The 16,751-nt window shown below is 47.4% G+C and overlaps 8 protein-coding genes across 8 annotated transcripts; 2 read left to right on the top strand and 6 right to left on the bottom strand.

Annotated features, from left to right (window-relative positions):
- Positions 1 to 697: 697 nt before the first annotated feature.
- J056_001169 (Leptomycin B resistance protein pmd1) lies at positions 698 to 4,898 on the bottom strand (the record flags this gene model as incomplete). Its single annotated transcript, XM_009270892.1, has 4 exons — positions 698 to 1,603; positions 1,651 to 2,148; positions 2,200 to 3,808; positions 3,850 to 4,898. The coding sequence occupies 4 exons, from the start codon at positions 4,896 to 4,898 to the stop codon at positions 698 to 700; spliced, it is 4,062 nt and encodes a 1,353-aa protein (XP_009269167.1).
- A 333-nt stretch (positions 4,899 to 5,231) lies between these two features.
- J056_001168 (uncharacterized protein) lies at positions 5,232 to 6,112 on the bottom strand (the record flags this gene model as incomplete). Its single annotated transcript, XM_009270891.1, has 2 exons — positions 5,232 to 5,390; positions 5,441 to 6,112. The coding sequence occupies 2 exons, from the start codon at positions 6,110 to 6,112 to the stop codon at positions 5,232 to 5,234; spliced, it is 831 nt and encodes a 276-aa protein (XP_009269166.1).
- A 487-nt stretch (positions 6,113 to 6,599) lies between these two features.
- Positions 6,600 to 7,826, top strand: J056_001167 (uncharacterized protein; the record flags this gene model as incomplete). Its single annotated transcript, XM_009270890.1, has 1 exon — positions 6,600 to 7,826. One exon carries the CDS (start codon positions 6,600 to 6,602, stop codon positions 7,824 to 7,826), a length of 1,227 nt encoding a protein of 408 aa, XP_009269165.1.
- A 122-nt stretch (positions 7,827 to 7,948) lies between these two features.
- J056_001166 (uncharacterized protein) lies at positions 7,949 to 9,855 on the bottom strand (the record flags this gene model as incomplete). Its single annotated transcript, XM_009270889.1, has 3 exons — positions 7,949 to 7,975; positions 8,024 to 9,733; positions 9,778 to 9,855. 3 exons carry the CDS (start codon positions 9,853 to 9,855, stop codon positions 7,949 to 7,951), a joined length of 1,815 nt encoding a protein of 604 aa, XP_009269164.1.
- A 553-nt stretch (positions 9,856 to 10,408) lies between these two features.
- Positions 10,409 to 12,538, bottom strand: J056_001165 (Developmental regulator flbA; the record flags this gene model as incomplete). Its single annotated transcript, XM_009270888.1, has 4 exons — positions 10,409 to 11,515; positions 11,566 to 12,274; positions 12,328 to 12,410; positions 12,470 to 12,538. 4 exons carry the CDS (start codon positions 12,536 to 12,538, stop codon positions 10,409 to 10,411), a joined length of 1,968 nt encoding a protein of 655 aa, XP_009269163.1.
- Positions 12,539 to 12,839: 301 nt separating this feature from the next.
- J056_001164 (ATP-dependent RNA helicase DBP3) lies at positions 12,840 to 14,396 on the bottom strand (the record flags this gene model as incomplete). Its single annotated transcript, XM_009270887.1, has 1 exon — positions 12,840 to 14,396. The coding sequence occupies one exon, from the start codon at positions 14,394 to 14,396 to the stop codon at positions 12,840 to 12,842; it is 1,557 nt and encodes a 518-aa protein (XP_009269162.1).
- Positions 14,397 to 14,685: 289 nt separating this feature from the next.
- J056_001163 (uncharacterized protein) lies at positions 14,686 to 15,495 on the top strand (the record flags this gene model as incomplete). Its single annotated transcript, XM_009270886.1, has 1 exon — positions 14,686 to 15,495. One exon carries the CDS (start codon positions 14,686 to 14,688, stop codon positions 15,493 to 15,495), a length of 810 nt encoding a protein of 269 aa, XP_009269161.1.
- An 84-nt stretch (positions 15,496 to 15,579) lies between these two features.
- Positions 15,580 to 16,170, bottom strand: J056_001162 (uncharacterized protein; the record flags this gene model as incomplete). The annotated part of the gene is made up of 1 exon (XM_009270885.1): positions 15,580 to 16,170. The coding sequence occupies one exon, from the start codon at positions 16,168 to 16,170 to the stop codon at positions 15,580 to 15,582; it is 591 nt and encodes a 196-aa protein (XP_009269160.1).
- Between the last annotated feature and the right edge of the window lie 581 nt (positions 16,171 to 16,751).

Raw genomic sequence — 16,751 nt, 5'->3', positions numbered from 1 at the left:
TTTTTAAATTATTTTTATTTTTATTTCTCTATCGACTCCTAAGTTGTTTACCTTGGTGTACCCAGACAGCACTGGTTAGACGCGGGAACACTCGGGGAACACACATCGAACACGCGGAGTACACGGGACTTTTCTATTTCAAATCCTGTTCATCACTCAGCTTCTTCGTTTTCATTTCCCTGCCTTTCCCCTCTCTGCAGAACATTCAGGCACACACTCTACAACCCCCGAGACATTCAATCTACACGTGAATAAATGCTAAAGCTGTGTCCTGTCATCCCCTGAATATTCTGGCTTTCTTGGCTTTTCTTCCACACCATGTAGATTCTACTTGAACATACCCCACTTTCATATATACATAATATAGACAATATAAACGCGATATACACATCATATACACCCTTTACAACCTTATGTACACTCCAATATCTACAATACGCACATTTCGTAATTGACGCACGAACGCACTGACCCTCTGACCCTCTAACGCATGCATCGCGCACGGCGAACCAACTGATCACCCAATTAACCCCGTGTATTCCATTTTTACTAAATTCATTCACTTGATCGAGCCGTTGCCGAGGTGGACTGCGTCATGTATTAATTACTTGATTATACTCAATATTAAAAATATTTATCATGAATTAATGCATAAGATGAATGTACGTGTACGTGTACACGTACGTTCGCAGTGGCGTCAGTGATAACTCATGTAAGCATCCCGCTTAGAAAGCGTCTGGAGGGCGACTAGTTCCGCATACAGACCGCCCTTCTCCTCGATGAGTTCTTTATGTGTGCCAGCCTGGCTCACCTTCCCATCCTTGAAGACGTATATCCTATCCGCCTTCTGGATAGTAGAGAGACGATGTGCGATAGCGATGGTTGTCCTACCCGAGGCTACTTTGTCCAACGCAGCCTGCACGACCGCCTCACTCGTCTGGTCGAGTGCACTTGTAGCCTCGTCCAGCAGCAGTATCTTGGGTTTACGTATGAGCGCGCGAGCGATTGCAATACGCTGCTTCTGTCCTCCCGACAGCTGCGTACCCTTCCCACCAACCTGCGTTTCAAAACCATCAGGTAAACCTTGCACAAATTCAAGTATGTTCGCATCTGCGCATGCCTCTTCCAGTTCTTGCTGGCTGACCTCCTCGTGTGGCTTCGTAGCACCCATCAGGATGTTGTACTTGACTGTACCCGCATATAGAGTAGGCTCCTGAGATACAAGCGCCATATGCGACCTGAGGTTGTTCAGATTTAGGTCACGTACTTCATGTCCATCCAGCTTGACTGAACCGTATGTTGGATCGTAAAAGCGCTCCATCAGCTGAATCGTAGTGCTCTTTCCACACCCGCTAGGCCCGACAAGCGCTACATAGCTGCCTGGTTTTACTTCCAAATCTAACGAGCGAAGTACAGGCACATCTGAACGAGTTGGGTACCTAAAGTGGACATTCTCGAATGTAACGTGTCCTTCAACACTGTCGAGGTGCTTTCCATCCACATTCTCGTTGTCAATTTCGATTTCTGGCCTTGTGTCAAGCAGCTTCAGTATGCGCGCTGCTCCACCCCTCGCACTGGAGATGTCAGGTACGAATGCAAACACCTATGTTAAAGTCAGTAGAGGTAACAATAACGCTCATCAGAACCCACATTTCCTGCTTGGATACTGGAAAAGATGACCGCCATCAGTGTGACGTAAAAGCCTTGAAGGTCAACCTCCAACCGAGTAAGCTGACCACTACCGTACCAGAAAATAAGAGCAAGAACCCAGAAGGTTAGCGTTTGGCCGAGTGCAAAGAGGGCGCTCGCCCAGACGCCACTCTTGACACTTTCCTGGTATGGTGATTCGAGGGCATCGTGGTAGTATTTAGTAATCTGATCCTCTCTAGTTAAACTCGCTACTGTTCTAATACTGCCAGCCGCTTCGCAGGCGAATTGTGACGAGTCTTCGTAGGCCTTCTTGACCCTCTTGTCTTTCAGGACGACGATGCGCAGCCTAGTAATGCCTGCACTGATCGTAAAAGGAATACAGGCCATTGCAATAAGACCGAGACGCCAGTTGAAGCCAATTCCGACGGCTATACCACAGATCAAAGTCGCTATGCTTTGACAGATCGTACCTGCAGTAACGCCAGCAAGTCCTTGGACCTAAAATTTTATGTCAGTACTGCAATGATAAAGAGCAAAGAATTCACCTACCTTCTGCGCGTTCGAACTGAGTTCACTAGTAACGACACCGGTGCTATTTTCTTTTCTATCAAAGTACATAACGTCAGATCTGAGCAGCTTGGCGAAAGATTTATGACGGAGGATATAAGTGAGCGCCTCGCCAGCCGAATGCATGGAGAGGGATTGAATGTAGATGGCGATAGAGGCGCCGATAGCGATGACAAAGTAGTAGAGGGAATTTCTATCACCGCTATGTCTCATGCGGTCGTGCCAATTTGGTGAGCTTGGATCGAGGGAGAGGTCCTGGAGTGTTTTACCGAACACGATAGCGAAACATGGATAGACAGCACCAGTGAGGACGGCAGCTGCAGCGCCGACAGCGTACATCCAACGAGCACCGACGTTTAATTTGACGAGCTCAACAAGGACGCTGAAAAAGGAGTAGTGCTTCTCTTTCCAATCGCCCTGCTCTTCGCGACGCTGCTCGAGAACCACACTGGCTATGGAACGGCCACCTGCACTCTGTGCGCGCTCGAGGGGCTTTTCGTCGTGTGTTTCTTGCTTGTCGTGGTATTCATCATCCAATCCTGCACCATCTTCACCTTCACCTTCATCACCTGCATCACCTTTAGACTGAGCAGCTTCATCGCTCTTAGCTTGTGCCAAAGATTGCGCAGCGACGAGGGTAGAGTAAGCGCCGTCCTTTTTAGCCGTGAGGGAAGCATGATCTCCGACCTCGATAATTTCACCTCCGCCCATTACGATGATCTGGTGAGCGTTCTTAATAGTAGAGAGACGGTGAGCGATAGAGACCGTAGTGCGGTTCTGTGCAGCCTGGTCGAGAGCCTTCTGGACGATAGATTCCGACGCTGAGTCGAGCGCTGCAGTCGCCTCATCGAGCAGCAAAATAGGCGGGTCAGACACGATAGCGCGCGCAATTGCCACACGCTGCTTCTGGCCCCCTGACAGCAGCATACCACGCTCACCAACAGAATTTTCATATTTTTCTGGGAGAGTATTGATGAAGCCGTCAGCATTGGCGATCGTGCACGCACGCACGACGAGCTCCAGCTTGCGTTCATCATCCCAACCCTCCATATCCGTACCGATCAGGCCATGCTCGACATTTGCGCGCACCGAGTCGTTGAACAAGATGGGTTCTTGTCCAACTAGACCGATCTTGCTGCGGAGCCATTTTACATTCAGGTCGCGCAGGTCGACACCATCTAGCTTCACGGTGCCGGAGAGAGGGTCGTAGAAACGTTCAATCAGACTGACCGATGTACTCTTTCCACTGCCAGAAGCTCCGACTAGCGCTGTAAATTGGCCTTTGGGGAAGGTGGCGGTGAATTCCTTCATTACTTGCACGTCCGCTCGGGCGGGGTAGGAGAAATTCACTCCTGTGAAAGAGATATTTCCATCGACAGTGGCCGGTTTGAGACCGTCGTCGTTGGAGCTGTCGATGGAGGGTACGCGTTCGATCGTTTCGTAGATCTTGGCTGCTGCACCGCGGCCCTTACCTATGGCTTGCAGCTCTGGGTTGATCATTGCGAGAGAGAAAGCACCGATGAGGATGGACATGAAAACGCTGACAATTTTGCCCGTGTTTGCTTCACCGCGGAGAATTAAAGTCGTACCCCTTTAAAGTGTCAGACGAAGACGCGTAGAGAAAACACTTACCAGCAGAATGCTAACGCGTAACTACTATAAATGATGAAAAACACCCCTGTCAAACCCAGTGCATTTGCAGAAGCAGATTTGTACCCCTGTTTACGCGCTTGATAGAGCTGTGTGTCGTACAAATTGCCCAGAAGAACCTGAGAGCCGAATGCCTTGGCAGTACGAATGGTAGAAATGACTTCTTCAGCAAGAGTGCCTGATTCGGCGATGTTGTCGAGCGAGCGTGACTGATATTTGGAGGTAAAAGTGGTGAGCAAACCACCGAGAACACCAATGCAAGGAACGATGATGAACATGACACCAGCCAATTTAGCTTGACGGGCGAATGCGATGATGAAACCTGTAATAAAAGTAGCTATGTACATGGCAGCAGTAGCCACTTTTTCCGAGATACCCATCTGGATGAGATGAGTGTCTGTTTCGATACGCGTGGCGATCTCACCAGCACCAATCTTGTCAAAGAATGCGATATCTTGATGCAGAACGGAATGGAGATACTTTTCTCTGATGCGGCGTGAAATTTTTTCCGAAGTGAAACTGAAAATGTAGGTGTATGCAGCAGTACCTATGAACATGGCGACACCGATAACGACAAGGTAGATGCAATTCATGTTGACCTCATCAGTGAGATCGTCGACAGCGGCATCGAAAGCGCGTTCGACTGCGGGAATTGAAGGATTTGCCTGATAAGCGACAGAGCGTTGTTGGAAAGTGGTCATTGTGGACACCATTCTACCGAAAATTAGAGAGAGTAATGGCTGAGTGGCACCTGCGCCGCATGCGAAAAATATACCGATTGCATTGAGAATTAACTCGAAACGGGTTGCGTACTTCCACATTTCAGGGAAGGACGCAGGCTTTGGTTGGGAGGGGGTGGTGATTTCAACGTCTTTATTTTCACTGTGTAGGGATTGGCTAGAGTCTTTCTTGCCAATGTTAAAGTGAGCATTCTTCTCTGTGGCCTCGGAGGTACCATCTTCAGTTGGATTCGAATCTATTGTCTTTTCGACAGCGTTTGCAGCAGCGTCTGGAGTTATTGGGGTAGCCATAGGATGTATTGAGTGTGATATGTGTGTTATGTGTACTAAGTGTCCTTTCTGTCAAATGTGGCAATCTACTTGTGTTTTGGAGTGTTCAAGTGTTTATGTGTAAATAAGATGTAAGTGATTGAAATAGTCAAAGTTTAAAAAGTTATTGATATTCATCCAATGGCCTGATCGATTTCCGGCGCCCGCTATTCCGGAGGTGTCGAGACCGAGTGTTTATTTTAATTTAAAATGGTGGCGTGTAGCGTGGTGATACGTGGTGGCAATGTACACTACAAATTAATTATAGTAGAAGAATGACTTCGGAAGCAGTGATCAAATCAGCGAGGTACAACTTTATCTAATCTCTATATCGAAAGACTGAGTGAGCTGGTGTACAATCCTAGCATGCATCTCGTTAGCCTGTTCATTTGTGAGGTTCTTGTCCATCGATCTGTAATTAATCCGATAGCATAGGCTATGGCGGTTAGTTTTTGGGTGAGTGAAGTTGTCTATCTGGAAGGTGGATGAGAGGGATATGATACAGACGGAGAAGCTCTACTTACACATTCAACGCTTTCTACTAGATCTTGAGAAATTTCCCTAATAATCTCATAGAGGTCATTCTCATGGAATGGTTTATCGACCCAGAAGCTGACATCTTTGATGCAGGGTGGGTATTTTGAGTAAGGGACAAACTTGGTAATTTTTCCCTGCTCAAACTGCTCAAGGAATCTACTATCGAGTGACCAGAATAGTCTTATGTCAGGGATACCAAAGAGAACCATAGCAATTCTCTCTAAACCGAGACCGAAAGCCCAACCAGATTTGTGAGGCATATCTGCCCGTTGAAGGGTGCGTTGTTGCATAACACCGCATCCGAGTAACTCGAGCCACTTGCCATCCCATAAAACCTCGAGTTCATAGGAAGGGCCAGTCCAAGGGAAGTAAGCTTCAATCCATCTAATTTGTAGGGGTTGGGAGGAGTGTTGGTGGTGAATATTTGCAAATAAGTTATAAACTAGAAGATTCAGGGTGAGTTTCAGGTGTTTTACGGTGAGTTCAGCGACAGACGGCCTTTGAGAGACTTGGAAGGGGTTGTTTGGGTTGTTGAGAGTGGTTTCATCGTGAGTAATGATGTTTGATTGAGTGAGTGAGTTATGTAAGGCATTCAACTCATCTTGAATGGAACTTTCAACGTTTTGATTTGAATCATCCCAAACACAAGCACCTTCCATCTGATGAAATACGGGGTAGTGCGAGCTATCTATTTCATCTCTTCTGTAAACGTCTGCGGTGAGTAGCCACTTATTTGTGTTTGATTTAAAGACATCACATTCATGAGCAGAAGTGTGAGTCCGTAAGATGGTGTCCTTGTTCAAGTAATAGCTATCAGATAAAGATCTTCCTGGATGATCTATAGGAAATTCAAGCTGATCAAAGTTTTTATAAGTAGAAACGATGGGTGAAGGTGCTGTAAGGTGTTTGTATCCAGGTAAAGAATTTTCAATAAGACTCTTTAGAATACCAATTGGATGATTTGGTTGTTTGTGTAGTTGCCGCTGTGTAAGTGATAGAATCGACTGCGGTGTGTTTGTAAAGCTGTCTTGATTTATTTTGGTGGAGAACCCGCGCGTTGGATTTATTTTTATTTTAAATTTAAATTTCATCATTTCGTTGTTTTCCTTCTTTGTTGTTGGTGGTTCTGGTTACATTACAACCATCATGTCAATCAACTCGTCACCACTATCCTCACCACCGCCAATGTCACCCACAAGGGATTCTTCTGTCTCCGATGACTCCGGGGATCTGGAAAGATCCGAGGATATGGATGATCGTAGTGGGAGTGACAACCATAGTGACTTTGATAATATTCCTTCTGATAATCATTCTAATAAGCAGAAGAGAAATCCGTTCAAGAAGCAGAGAACTATCGATTCGAGTGATGATGATGATGATGTTCCGACAGGCAGTAACAAACGCGGCATTCACGGTACCCCTCCAGGCACATACCCAACTCAGCCCAGGCAAAGCATCTCTCATCGCCCCACACCGGGAACTTCTCAACTGCCTAACACTCAACAACCTAGACAGCACCTTCTACACTCCAAATCAACCGTTAAAAACAATGTTAAAGTTACTACAACCACCAAGGTTTCAAAGCCTTCAGAGAAATTAGCAGTAGCACCACAACCACCAACCCATACACCACCTCTCCAAAAGAGAGAATTGGATGAGGTACAAGAACGTAAAGAAAGACACGCTCGACAACTCCAAGAGAAGCAACAGCGTGACAAAGAGAAGCTGGCTAAAGCAAAGGATAAAACTGATGCTCTCAAAGCAGACAGAGCTCAACGAGCTGGTTTGAAGGCGGAGACTAAGGAGGGTAAAGATGGTCACCCAAAATTAGATAATACAGATACTACACAACCTACGCACCCTCCCCAACAACCACAGCAACCACAGCAAGCACAGTATCCGCCCAAAACAGAGGTGAAAAAGGAAGTGAAAAAAGAAATCAAGGAGATGCCCAGCTTCAAGAAAAACAAACCAACAACACAATCGCCGTCTTCTACCTCAGGTAAAACGACACCGAACCACCTCGACCTGAACGACCTCTTCAAACTCACAGAGAGCAATGTCGACGTTAAAGCGAGCCAGGCAGCCAAGAAACAGAAAGAGGATAAAGCGCGCGGTGAAGATAAGGAGATACGCAGACGCAAGGAGGAGTATATGCGACAGCTTGATTACATGCTCCAAAACAGCACCGTGCACAGCTTCATGGACGACAGAGACCTCATGTCAGAATGGGATAAAAGTTTTACTGCTCATACGGTACCCTACCCTTATGCAAACTTTATGGGCATGTATGGCATCGACTGGTTTAAACTCGGTCCACCAGGTTTTTCGAGTGAGATGATAGAGCAGTATAATCGGGACAACCCGTTGTAATTATCTATGTATGACTATTATTACGAGTGAGTATTATGAATAAAATAATGAAATATTAATATTTGCATTCCGTATTATTATTAGCATATCTTGGTATTCGATAGTAATCGTGGCAGTACATATCAATCTAGTACGTGTGTTTTGAAGCGCTATTGTGTTTGTCAGTTGCGGTGTAAGCTTTCTTAACAACAACTCACTCTACTCAACGTTGGTTTATAGCTGCGCGAAGGTCTGAGCGGGTTGCTTTGGTGGTTAGCTTGCACAGCGTCCGCGAAGGCGCCAATGGCGTGAGAAGAAGGTGGAGGAGTTGGCAGAGCTGCGTGTCTTGGTGTTGGTAGGTTAGGTGATGCAAGCGGGCTGTTGGTGTTGCTTCCGTGTGGAGAAGGCAGTGGTCTTCCTCTGTTGGGAGAGAGGGGTGATAGCTGTGAAAGGTGTGATTGAATGTCTGTTTTTGGCGCATTCTGTGTATTCCGTGCACTTAGTGCATTTGATATACCCATACCCATAGCCGCACTCACACTCCCATGTGACACCTCCTCTACCCTTTTGGGCTGCACCGGCAGCGGCCTGTGCACTTGCACCACATTCGCCTCCTCCTCTATACGTCCGAGGGGGTTGCCTACGTGCACATGCAGCGGCTTTGGAGCGACGACGTGCGGGAACAGCTGTGCAGGGTTGTGGGTGTTGCTGAGTGCGTTAAGCGCGCTGGTAGTGTTGCTTCTGTCGCTCAGGCTGCTGAAAATATCGCGGCGTGGCGTCGTCGCTAGGTCAAACTGCGTTGCATCCTCACCCTCGCTCACCTCCAACTCCACCAGACTCGACTGTGAGACATTTCCAGCCTCGCTGTCTGCGTCGTTGGGGGTGCTGTTTTCAGTTGCGCGCGCGGGTGTGTGAGTGTTAGAATGACCTGAGGTGAGCGTGTTGTGTACATTGTGTACATGGCTGTTTCTCTCGCCTTGAGTCATCCCACTCATTTCACCCATTGAGTAAGTTGGATAGGTTGGCAACGAACGTGTTTTCAGCTGTCGCAGTGAGGGCGATACCTTCCGCGCGCCTGTCCCTCTCTGGCCGCTCCCCTCTGCACTCTCCGGCTGCCATCTTCTCAGGACATTCGGTTGACGCGCTCTCATTACAGGTCCTTTTTCTTTGTCCGTTTTTTTTTCTTGGATGGGGTACTGAGAGGTGTTGGTGTGGGTGTATGTGACCTTATTGCTAGTGCTATTGCAATTCCCAATGTCACCGTCACCGCCAGTTCTACTCTTGCTGTTCATTGATGATGACCTGCGCAGAGATGCTCTTCTCGCAGACGTATCCTCCTTATCTTCCTCACTGTCGCAAGCTGTGTTTGCAGCACTCAGCTTGCCACCTTTCCTCGCTATACCAAAAACATCGCTGTGGTGGCTGACGACGGGTGGTCTGTGTCTCCTGCCGTCATTGACAGCCTCTGCAAAGCCTGGATACTCGACGCGTTCGCTGCGTTCGGCGCGTCTCTTGGATGAAACATTCGGCGATACTGGAATACCTCTCTCTTTGGGCGAGGGGATGGCAGAGGTGTTGGAGAAGAGAGATGCGCCTACGACTCTGTTCTGCGTCCAGGAGTGTGTGTATGCGTGTGCGTGTGGAGACCTCGGAGACCTCGGAGAATTTACTGTTTTAGGTGTTTTAGGTGTTCTGGGTGTTCGGTTCGTCGTCGGTGTCGGCGTCTTCAATCCCGCGCCTCCGGACCACTTGGATGGCGTATTATCCCGCGGATTGAAATTTGACTGAGGGATTTGAATATGTCGCGGTTTGGAGGGTGTGAGTGGTGTGGCAGGTGTGGATCCTGTGGATACTGTGTCCTCCATAACACTCTTCCCCCCTACATCGCCCAGGCTCTTCGAACGGCGTCTGCGGATGCTGCGATACTCCTGCGGCCAGCGTCAGTCACCTTCCTTCACCCACGAATACCCACCCTATCCAGCTCTGGCGACGCGTACACCGTATTCGCGTGTTTCTTGTTCACGCCGTCTAACCAGCTCGCCAGCGACATTGCCGTGTACGCTCCGTGTTGTGTGCTTTTTCGCGCGTTACGTCGTTTCGGTGAGAAGAGCACTGACCACGACAGAGAGGGTGCGAGCGATATCGTCGATCATTGGGTGTGCGTTGGGTGCACGTGATGTGTGACTGATCTGCGTTAGTGTGCTACAGCCCCTCCTCTCACCTCGCTCATTCTATTCTACTCTCCATGTGATTAATGACAAGATAAAAAAAAAAACTAAGGAACGGTACCTGATTAGGCTCACACAAGGCGAACACGCGACTGAGATTGTCATTTCATGCCCGCACAAACAGCAAGACATTCCAAAACACTTGGACAGCACGACACCCAGCACCCCAACACAATGGTAAATAGAAAATATATTAAAAAGTGCTTTATAGTAATATTAATTGGGTGTATGGATTCATGGCCTGCATCTCGTCCATTTAGAGTATCTTATCGATTAAGTAATTAGTGGGTGTATAGTGTAGAACGTTTTGCAATCGTGAAGAAGATTTCTCCTGGTTATCCTTACTTTCCTACATATTATTTTTGTTATGCTATCTTAATTCTCCCCGAAACTCTTCTTACTACGCAGCGATGGATTGGAATTCGCAGCTGCGTGTGCACCACCAACAGTGAGAGCCTCCTGGCTTTTCTTCGACGAGCGCAGGGATGTAGTGGAGGGTGTGTTGAGTGAGCCGCGTGACTGCGACTGCGACTTGTTGTCTCCTTCCTTTGGCAGTGGAAGGGGAGGCACAGGCGGCGCGTTCTCCGCCAAGCTTGCCTGATACTCCTCGAAAGTCTTCATGAGATTGAGGAAACGTTCCGTGCGCACGAACTTTGGTACGCTATCCGTGGCCATCAGGCGGAAGATATACGCTTGGATGCGCTCATAAAGGAAAATGAGGCGACTGACCTGCGAAGCTTGCAGTGGCATCTGTCCGATACCAATCTCCTCCCCAACCTCAGTATCAGGTCTGATCTCCGTCCCGTACTTGTCGCGCGCCTCCCGCTTTATCCCAGTCATATAGCTCACCAATTCCGCTCGTAGCCCATGGTCGATGTTGAGCTCGCTTGGTGAGCTGGGTGCGAGGTAAGTGTTGTAGATGACGCACGCCATAGCGTTGATGTCTTGTTGGTGCTGCTGCATCGCTGTTGGTGTCGCCTTCTTGTCGTGGGCATGTGAATGTGACTGTTTAGAGAAGATGCCAAAGTGCTGCGGCCGCGCTACGGCCGAGGAAGTAGTAGAGAACTTCCTCTTGAAGTCGTGCACATCGAGCCAGAACGACAGATTCTCTTCGCAGAAGTTGCTTCTGAGGAACTCACGGAAGAGACTTCTGAGGGCGGGATCGTCAAGGATCTGCTTCAAACGACCAGTGTTGCTCTCTTTGTGGTGCGCACCGGATACAGCGACGGCAGCATCGCGAGTGCGCTCGTGAGCATACTGCGCCTGCAGCTGCCCGCCCCTGCTCTGCTGGCGGTGGAGACTGGGCGAATCCCTGTCTCCATCTCTGTCTCTCTGCTTGGATTGGGAGGAGTGGTCGAAAGACTCTACCGACTCGTTCGGCGAGCCCACTGAACCCACCGAGCCTGTCTCCCATAACGCCACGCGTCTTCCTGCAGCTGTAATTCCGTATGTGCATTTAGCGCCAGCTCTAAATTCGCAGTCCTGCGCGCGCGTGCGTTAGAAAAGACCCACAAAAACCTCTATTCACTCACTATACTCTCGCTACCTTGGTTGATATAGTTGACAGTCACAACGAGATCGTCGTCACGCTTCCCCTTGTCGCTCACCAGCGCTATTAAGCCATAGCGGACAAAGTGGGCAGCCGTCTCCGCGGCCTCGTCACGCCCAGCGATAGTGGTAAAGTCGAGCAGCCAGGCGAGGGCGTTGAGGGAGTTGAATGTGTGCTGCACGTCGCCCTCTGCAGCTTCGGTGGTAACACTGCCCTTCGAAACGTGCAAATCGCTCACGCCCAACCCATTGCTCCTATCAACACCACCCGCTATGTGATAATTAGGCTGCCTGCCAACAAAACGTCTGAAAACGACATGGATTATCTGCTTGTTGATGAGTATCTCATCGTCAATCGGACGTCTTTCGAGGTGGAGCAGCTTGAGACATATGGATTGCGTGGAGAACACACCAATGAGGTGCTCAGCGCTGATACCATTTTTGGATATAAAACGCTCAAGCACATGCAACCCCTTTCCAGTGAGCATGTAGATCCCCCTATCTTTAAACGATCGGACGCTGACATCAGCTGCATTCTCAATGAGGTGCGCATCCATGAATATTTGACAAACACCCTTAGCCATCTGCCTATCCATTGAGAAGGTAGTCGTCGACGTCGTAGTGACTATTTTGGCCGGATTATTGGGATCTGGGAGACGCACGCTTTGGCTGAATTTCAGATTGTGGAGGTTGCTGCATGCTTCGTCTGTGAGTGCCGTTAGCTGAGTATATACACACACACACACCAGACATACCCGTTGTAAATGAATTTTGGTACGTTCTGAACAGATTCCGATGCGTCTTTAACTCCAACGACACTACCATCGTGCTAAACAGATCATGCAGGTCTCGTACAAACGGCCTTCCGCGCCGGCTCGTCTTCATCACCTGACTCGTCTGGCTCATCTTATTGCTATCAAACTTTACGCGTGGAGAATCCCGTTCTTCTGATTCCATCGAGGTGCAATTGCTAGAGGTGTTGACAGTGTTGCTCGTTGCGCGGAGTGAGCTGAGAATGAGCCGCGCGAGTCGCACTGGACGTCGGAATAAAGTTTATCCAGGGTGTTTGATGGGTTTTCCTGAAAAAACCCTTTACAACTTCTTAATATATAACTTAAAGTTGCTTAAATCCCCGGAATATTTTCTTCCTTGTGTACTTTACAAACGTCAGACATATCTCAGACATTCTTCGGTATCTATAATAACCATTTAAATTAATTCCAAATAAATACACTACATCTATAATACCACCAATAACTCAATCAAACGTTATCTTCTTTGGCTTGGCATCTGGATCAATCTCCTTGAAGTGAGCGCCGTACGAGCCATGATCCTTCTTTTTTATTACTGCTGGATACTTTTTCAGTCCCTCAGGTATCTCATAGCCACCTTCTCTGAGAACCTTCATTAGTTCTCCTGCATGCGACTTGTCCTCATCGGTGAAGAAGGTGATGCTCTTCCCGTAAGCACCACCTCTACCAGTTCTACCAATACGATGAACGTAGTCTTCAATGGTGAGAGGGAAAGTAACGTTAATCACAACTTCTACGTTTGGAATATCTAATCCTCTCGCTGCAACGTCTGTAGCGACAAGGAGGGGTACACTACCATCCTTGAAATCCGACAGCGCTTTCATACGCTGCTGCTGTGAGAGATCACCGTGAATAGAACCAACAGCATGACCACCTCTCCTTAAAGTACTCTCTATTCTACCTGCTTCCTTCTTATACAGTGCAAAAACCAAGACTCTGGCATTTCCCATTTCCTTCCTAATACTTTTGAGATGTGCATTGAGACGCTGCTCCTTCATGCGAGGATTGTCAATAGTCTCAATTACTTGATCGACGCGCTTATTAGCGGTGAGTTCCTCACTCCCGACAGTGACTCTAACGGGATCACGCATAAACGTCGCTGCGAGTGCACGTACGCTCTGTGGCCACGTGGCACTAAACATGGCTGTTTGGCGGGATGATGGGGTGTTACCGATGATGGCAGTAATGTCCTTTTCGAAACCCTGATCGAGCATACGGTCAGCTTCATCGAGGACGAGATACTTGATGTTAGAGAAATCGATGCCACCATCGTTAACCAAATCGAGCAGTCTACCTGGGGTGCCTACGACCACTCTCGGTTTGCTCTTCTTTATCGCACGCTTTTGCTCCTCCTTGCTCACACCACCATAGAGACAGATGGAGGGCGTAACGTCGAGTTTGTGGATGCTGTCGTATGTCTGTACAGCCAATTCACGCGTTGGTGCAATGACAAGGATTGAGGGAGTGTGGTTGGATGTATCGCTCAAAACATGCCTCGATAAGCCAGGTATAGCGAATGCGAGTGTTTTACCAGATCCAGTCTCTGCAATACCGATAGTATCTTTTCCTTGAAGAAGACAAGGCCAAGTGATGCTCTGAATAGGAGTTGGCTTCTCAAAGTTTGTGAGTGGCTTTACTAGGGCCTTCTCGACGTCGAGCTCATCGAATTTGAGAAGAGGTTTGATAGAACTGTCAGAAACAGTCATGTTGTTCTCTTTGAAGAAGTTTTCAGCGTCCTGTGTGCTGGCTGGAGGTGTTTTCTTGGACTTCTTTGGCTGATTCTCGTTCTTGCTGTTGTTATCTTGTACACCATCCACACCTTCCTCAGCCTTCCTCTTCTTCTCCTTCTTGGCTGCCTTCTTCGCCGCCTTCTCGTCTTGCTCGGAAGGCTTTGATTCTTCTATTGGTGTTGCATCTGCCGCAGCCTTTGCAGCTTTCTTTGCAGCCTTGCGCTCTTTCTTTGCGGCTATTTCAGCTTCGCTTAAATCTTTAGTGTTGCTCATCGCAGTGAATGTGATTGATAGAGAAGGAGAAATGGAAAAGTTTTTCTAATTTAAGTTTAATCGATCAAAATAAAGGGAGTTAATATTAAATAAATAAATTCATAAATTATTCTGTTGAGTTGAAACTGTGAAGATGAATTTTATCGAGGAGATAACCAGCAATCAATACACGCTCGATGAATTATGTCATTTCACAAATATAGAGACTGCGATTGAAACACTCTTGATTGATTCAGGAACCCCGGCATTTCAAGGAACTCGTACGGCAACTCAATTTGAACAGCTGGTTATGGCGCTTAAAGAGCTGGCCAACCGAAGGCAGAAAGCCAAGCAAGCACGCAGAACAATTAAGCTCCTCACAAACGCTGCATATCTCTCTCTTAGACTATCTCAACTCTCCTCTGCTGCACTTCTTACAACTTCTGCTTATATCATTAACAGTGGCAGTGGCAGTGGCATTAACGATAACGCTAATGATTATGACGTCATTGAAACGCTAATCACTCACCTCAACACACATTCAATTAGTCTACAATCCATCCACGCTGTAATCACTGGAATACTCACTCATTCACTCACCTCAACTCATCCAATACAAATCTCAGAACTTCTCCTACGCTACTCCACCCACTTACAACACAACCAACACCACCCGTTTATCGTCAGTCTAGCGCAGCACTCACCCACTCTCATCAACATCCTCGCCCTCTCCCACCACGCTCAACCTGGCACACAGCTAACGACGCGTATTATTGAGTTGGATGATATCGCAATTGTAAATGACTGGGCAAATGAAGCCAAGTTACAGATCAAACAGGGTAACTCACTGCAAGGTGTGCAACGACTCACTCACCTCATCAAGCGCAGTATACTCAACGCTTTCTTCCTTCAACTCACTGGTGAAGCTTTGGATGACGACCGAGTGCACCAAAAAACCTCTCAGCCATTACCCACTATCGATGCACCACCTTGGTTTAAACAACAATCCGCTAACTTTGCCTCCACACAGAAAGTTTACTCCAGTAATGAGTTCAGGACGCTTAGAATGGCTGCTCAGGGTATACGCGCACCCAGCAAGCACGTTGATTCTTTTGATTAAGTTGTACATTATTATTAGGTATATCGGGTAGAGGTAAGTATGTGGTGTGCAAGGTATGTGAGATGTGGTTGTTTGCGTGCTGTATTAGATAATACCACTGAGATTATTAAACGAATCTCTATCTCTTTGCAGCTTGATCAGGGTTACAACGCTCATGAACAAGAAAGTAAGACTGTCCGTGTCCAGCGCGGCAAACAGCCTCAAGACGCCAAATTTGCTAAAAGACCGCGTATTGCGTTCAAGTGTAGCCATTGCGAGTCCAGAACGTGCGTCAATGACAGTATAGCTTTTCTCCTCCAACTTTGGTCGACATTCTGTTCCGTCTAACAAAGTAAACGCCCTTTTCCTATCCACTAGCATTACTGGACAATTACGTTTCACGAGAGTCAACCCATAATATACGTTTCTCCCTTTCTGAACGCGTCTAGCTGTTGCAATGCACTTCTTCTCGTCTGACATTTTGAACAGATCTATTTTATGTCCATCAAAAACCACGCTCAACTCTGGCGCTGTTTTCTTCGCATTGCTTAAACTGCTACCGTTGTAGATCGTAAACCCATCTTCCCCATCCTTCCGAAACGTAAAAGATCCGCTTGTGTTCAACGAGTTCAACGATGACGCTCCACTCACGCTACTCGTTGAGCTAATCGTCGAAGTCATCATTGACGCGGCCATGGTTGTAGTTTTTAAGACAAGTGGGGTGATTTCAACGCGCGGCAAACTGCTGTCAAACTTAAACCTCTGCGCGGGCTAATTTTGAGATTGAAATTGATAACATGACATTAACTTCATCTAATACAAAAAAGCTCTAATCACTCGAAAGTCCACGCCCATGAAAGAAAGGCTCTATCGGATTCCCTGGCGATAATTGATAGCCTCTATCGCACTTTATGCACCTCCTACTTAGGCCATACTATTGTCGGATCGGGGAAACTTCTAGCGCATTTGCTTTGTAGCATATTGTAAACAAGACTACCGGAAAAAATTGGAAAACTGGCGCATAAAAGCGGCACCTGCGACCACTTATAGTCTCTAGAAGAAGCCAAAGATTCGGTCGTACGTTTTCTCATCTTTTTTAATGTGCAGGATGCCATGCTTGAGGTTTATGGGGCAATCTGCTTCATGATCTTCTCGTACGTCGAGTAATCGCTTGATCATTGTTACTTGACCTTGAATGTTCAGTCAACTATCTAAACTAGATTAGGTTAGCAAAAATTCAATTATTGTCGAACAATTTTGTCTTATTTCTATAATAT

The sequence above is a fragment of the Wallemia ichthyophaga genome, assembly GCF_000400465.1.
Source record: "Wallemia ichthyophaga EXF-994 unplaced genomic scaffold scaffold14, whole genome shotgun sequence".
In the NCBI taxonomy this organism is placed as follows: domain Eukaryota; kingdom Fungi; phylum Basidiomycota; class Wallemiomycetes; order Wallemiales; family Wallemiaceae; genus Wallemia; species Wallemia ichthyophaga.
The sequence above is the reverse complement of the archived record's forward strand: the minus strand, read 5'-3'. Positions and strand labels throughout refer to the sequence as shown.